The sequence below is a fragment of the Dipodomys merriami genome, unplaced genomic scaffold (assembly GCF_024711535.1).
Source record: "Dipodomys merriami isolate MVZ:Mamm:240054 unplaced genomic scaffold, mDipMer1.0.p SCAF_41, whole genome shotgun sequence".
NCBI lineage: Eukaryota > Metazoa > Chordata > Mammalia > Rodentia > Heteromyidae > Dipodomys > Dipodomys merriami.
In genome coordinates, this window is record NW_027205715.1 from 10,943,334 (window position 1) to 10,948,251 (window position 4,918).

At 59.7% G+C, this 4,918-nt stretch overlaps 1 protein-coding gene across 1 annotated transcript; it reads right to left on the minus strand.

The window, feature by feature from the left end:
• Positions 1–422: 422 nt before the first annotated feature.
• On the minus strand, positions 423–4,021 carry LOC138807098 (tubulin polymerization-promoting protein family member 3). The gene is made up of 4 exons (XM_069992682.1): positions 3,889–4,021; positions 1,356–1,549; positions 1,090–1,243; positions 423–967 (listed from the first exon to the last, which is right to left on the minus strand). The coding sequence occupies exons 2-4, from the start codon at positions 1,541–1,543 to the stop codon at positions 779–781; spliced, it is 531 nt and encodes a 176-aa protein (XP_069848783.1). The 5' UTR covers positions 1,544–1,549; positions 3,889–4,021; the 3' UTR covers positions 423–778.
• Between the last annotated feature and the right edge of the window lie 897 nt (positions 4,022–4,918).

Here is a 4,918-nt window from a genome sequence, read left to right on the forward strand (position 1 = left end):
ATGATATACTTGCTAAAGTATCTCCTGGACCTACATTTTCACAAATTCTGGGCTGGAACCCAAATGACTTGCCTTGGTAGCCCCCTGTTGGCAGGCATAGGTCCTCTGCCTGGCACTGGGACCTCTGCCAAGGCTTGGCCCAGGACCTGTCTTCTGTCTCATTCCTACTCCTGCGGGGAAAGTGGAGAGAGCCAAATCTGCAGAGGGGCAGGCTACGTCAGGACTCCAGGTCAGAGCCCAGCTAAAAGCTTTTGATTTCCCTAAGAGGCATCTGAGGCACGCTGGCTATGCATTAATGGAAGGGACTCATATGACTTTCCCAGGGCAGGGCTGCCAGTAGGAGGAATATATAGGATGTGTGTACACAGGAGGATAATATTGAGGGGAGGATACTGAGGTATCATATACCCAAGCAGGCCATATTGGTACAAAAGGTGTCTTTATTGAGGTCTGGGTAAGAATTAGGCACTTGGCCAGAGCAGCAGCTTAAATATGAGGCAAGCAGGCAGGAAACAGCCATGCCCGGGACCAGGCTAGGGTGGTGAGGCTATAGGAAGAGACTGTCCCCCAACAGAGGTCAGGGGAGGCAAGAGTGGAAGAAGGGGACACAGAGTAGTCTGGGTCAGAGGCCTGGTGGACTGGCCCCATGGGGCTGGGCAGGAAGCTCTGGGTGGCAGGTCCAGCAGGGAGGAGACCAGGCTTTCTTGCTCCAAGTGCCCCTTTAAGCCCAGGTCTGAGCCTCTGGCAGGGGCAGAAGCACTGAAGACCTTCCTGGGGCTCACTTCTTCACCTTGGCATCATAAGTGCCTGCGTTCTTGTAGGCACTCACATAGCCACTGTCGTCCAGGATGTCCTGCCGCCCGGCGATGCCCTTGCCCTTGCCGCTCTCATCAAAGCGCTCTTTGTGGGAGCCAGTGTACTTGCTGGTGTCAGTCAGCCGGTCCACAGCACCTCCTGTTTTTGCTTTCTGAATGGACAGAGTTTCCCCGAGGGCTTTGGGTGAGGGAGCCCAGCCCTTTCCCACCCGCAGCCAAGATTCCCCCGCGTCCCTCTCATTAACCATCAGAGATCCATCCGTGGGACACTTACGGTAACACCCAAGTTGGCTGGTTCCTTGCCTGCCACCAGCTGGCAGATGGCATCAAAGGCCTCCTCCTTGCTCTTCCCCTTGAACCGCTTGGTTGCCAGCTCCTCTAGGGCCTTCTTGAACTCCTCATAGTTGATAACCCGAGCAGACTTCCCCCTGCCAGGCATATGGGCACCATAAGGCCAGTGCCCTTCTTGCTGGCCTCCCTAAATCCCTCCCTCAATTCCCCACCTGCGAACATGAGAAGCAGGGGCTGCCCAGGGCTCACTTGACTTTGGAGAAGACGATGTCAACATCAGTCCCTGTCACAGCTTTTCCATCAGCCACCTTGCAGTCTTTGCACAGCTTGGCCCAATTCTTGCCATTCATCTCTTGCCCACTGGCTTTGGGGTCACCATGGATGGCAAATTTGCGGAAACTCTCCTCCAGCCCAGCTACATCCGTGCTTGCTGCCATGCCAGCCTGTGAGGACCCGCTTCAGTCACCTCCCAAGCAAGCTGCTCCTCCCCTCCCCCAGGCCCAAGCCGCCCCTGCCTCCACCTCAAAGCACTGAGCCGCCAGCACCTCTGCTGCAGACCTTCAAAGGTGAGGTTGGGCTGTCTGAGTAAGGGGTCCATGTTTAGAGTCTGCCTAGTCCCCACAAGAGCCCTGGGTGGAAAAATTCTGTTGCTTAGTGCCAGCCAGCCCTGGCTCTGAGTAGGGCTTAGAACATGAAATCATGATGCCCACACCAGGCTAGGAACAGAACAGAGTGGCACTGTCCAGAAAGACTGTGCAGGCAGCAGCTGAGGGCCATGGCTTTGTCTGGCCCTGGCACAAAGCCTGCTTGGGTGGAAGTAAGGGTGGCAGAGCAGCTCCCCCCCCACCAGGAAGCTCCATGCCCAATCTGGGTCAGTGCCAGGCCAGGCTGTTGGTTGGGCAGGTGTGGAGTGAGACTGTAAGGGTCATGAAGCCCCAGCAAGCCCCAGCCCAGGCCTGAGAAGGGAGCAGGAGCAAGGGCAGGAAAGGCATGCCCTAGGCAGGGGTGCAGCTGGCCCAGCCTGGGCCTTGTTACTATTTGCTATTAAACAAAAACATGAGGGGAGCGGAGCTTGGGGCTGGCCTGGCCACAGTTTGTGAAGCCTGGAGACAGTTGCTAAGGGAGTGTGGTGCTGCTTGGAGAATGTTGCTAAGGACAGGATGGTGTCAGGGCAGCTCAGGGAGAAGCTCCCAGTGCTGCTGGGCTGGGCTGGGCTGGGCTGGGGAGCAGGGGCCCAGGGGTGGGGCACACCAACACTCCCAGTGCCTAGGGCACAACCGTGGTTTCTTGGCCCTTTGCCACCCATTGGAGATGCAGCTCTGAGTTAATGAAATTTAGGAGGAGCAGGAGATTAGAAGCAACCCCTTGGGTGGGGGTGGTAGTAGTAGTTCCCAAAGTGGGGGCTGCCAAGTGGGACCAGGGCTTTGGTTCTGTGGTACTCCATTGAAGAATACATCCCCCTGTCTACATCTCAGGCTCCATTGATGTTCCCGGCCCACACCCTGACCACCCCTCACCACATCAGTCCACGTTCCCACACACCAGTCACATGCACTCAGCCCTGGCCTCCACACCCTGGGCCTTGAACCCCTGACCACACCTTCAGCTCTGTACTGCAGTCTCCTCCGTCCACACCCATAGCCCTGGGATTGAGGGAGGGCCTGACCCTTTCCTCTGCTTCTACCACTCTACTTCACCCTACCCTCAAGGCCTCCACTGAGACCCCTGGTATACCTCCAGCCCTGCACTAAAAGGATGCCCCCACCATAGCCCTCCACTGCAGGCTTCTAGCCACACCCATAGCTGTCCACTGCAGTCCCCTGACCACACCCGCAGCCCCTGCATTGAAGCTTCATTAAATGCTGCCCTGTACTGAGGCCGCACCTGCAGCCCACACTTGTAGCCTCCCTATCCACACCCTGCAGACCCCCATTACCAGACAGAGACCTAGCTCCTCACCCATAGCCCTTGTCCAAGCCCCCTGCCCACAACTTCAGTGTCCCCTTTGTTCACATACCAGTCCTAACCCTGACCCACGCATTGGCATTTCCAGACTCCCAGGCACTATGTTGAGGACCCCCCCCCCCCCCCCGCCCCTGCCAGCCTCCTACTACAGCCTCCCGACCACACCCTCAGTCTCAACCACCATCTTTAACTCTCCTTCCATTGTCCATAGCCTGGGCCTTTGCCTGGCTTCCCTCTCCGGCTACCACTATATTTGACACTGAAAGCCCTTTCCCTGTGATCGTGCACAGTTTCTGTGACTGCGCGCCCAGAACGACTACATCGTGGGGACCGCAGCCCGTGGCACTGCACTCCCTTTCCCTCTCCCTAGGTGCCACCTCCCACAGAAGCCCAAAGCCCTATGCTTTGGTGCACTTAGGGTAATAATGTCCAGGGGAGCTTGGGAGCCACAGGATGCATGCCCCAAAGGATAGGAGGCTCCTACATCCAGTGGGGATCTTGGATCTCCACTCCTTTCTGTGGGAAGATGGACTACTAGGAATCTCGGAGCTGCTCAGGTGGGGAGAACTCCAGGCAACCCTGGGGTCTGCAAGCCAGGGATGGAGTGGCCACACCCCTGAGCCGAGGCCACCCGAGCTGCTCCTGCTAGGACAGCTGCAGTCATCAATCAGCCGAGCACGGAGGTGGGGGCTGGGGGGGGGGTTGGAACACTCAGCTGGTGTCCTGGACTCTGAACTATCCAGGGCTAGGACCCCTTCCAGGCCACTCCACCCACCCCTTCTAGTGCAGGATACTGGTTAGGGTGGTCGGCTCCTACCGGCTTCTATCTCGTGGCTGCTCCCGCAGCTCGCGTTCAGATGGACAGCACGCAGGAATGGACCGACGGATGCGGGAGACCAAGTGGCTCCGCAGCTCCGCTCCCTGCCGGCTCTGGGGCGGGACTGCAGCCCGGGCGGCTCCTCCGTATTATCCCCTGTTTCTCGGTCTCCATAGAGACAGCGAGTCCCACCCCCAGGCTGTCTCGGCGGGAGAGTGACCAAGGTCACGCTGGCTCCGCCCACCAGACCCCGCCCTCCCCGCTCCAGGCTGGGCGCCCGCCGCGCTCCCAGGACTGCCGGGTCCCGCTCTCCCCCCCCCCCCCCGCCTCCGCCCTCCCCCCACCCCCGGCTCTGCAGTCCGGTCCGCGCAGACCGGAGCCCCCTGCAATTCAGTACATCCTCCAAGGGCCCCTGACAGGAAAACCCCCCTAACCTCTAGGGGAAAGACAGCTTCCCACACCGCCCACTGGAGGCCTTTTGGGACCAGGAGATGGGAGGCTGGAGACCGGGGAGATCCCTCCCCTGTGGTGGGGGTCTCAGCCACCTGGAGGCCACGCCCACCATCCCCAGGCTCGGGTCCCGACGCCGCCTGCACCGCGGAAAGAGCAAGAGAGCGCCAGTGAGGGGCTCATGCCTGCCCTGAGCTAGAAGCTGGCGCTCAGACGACGTGGTGGTCCTGCCACTCCGAGACAGCTTCGGGGCCTCCGGGGACGGCCTCCCCGCACTCCTACCTACCCGGTTCCTACCCCCCTTCCCACACACACACTGGTGTCTGCGAAACACAAAGCCTGCTTCCCCTTTCTAACTAAGAAAAAGCGCTGGGTGTGGTGGAGCCCCGGCCCCCGACGCTGGGAGGCAGGCTCTGAGGGTTTGGGGCGCAGACCTTCCCGGCGGAGACTTTCCCACTCACAAGCCCTGTACTGAGCCCCGGGGGTCTTGCAGCACCCCCATCTCCATCCAGTCTGGGTGGCGATCCACCCCGCCCTCTTGCCACGGCCCTTGCCTTTAAGTAAAGCACCAAGTCCCCAA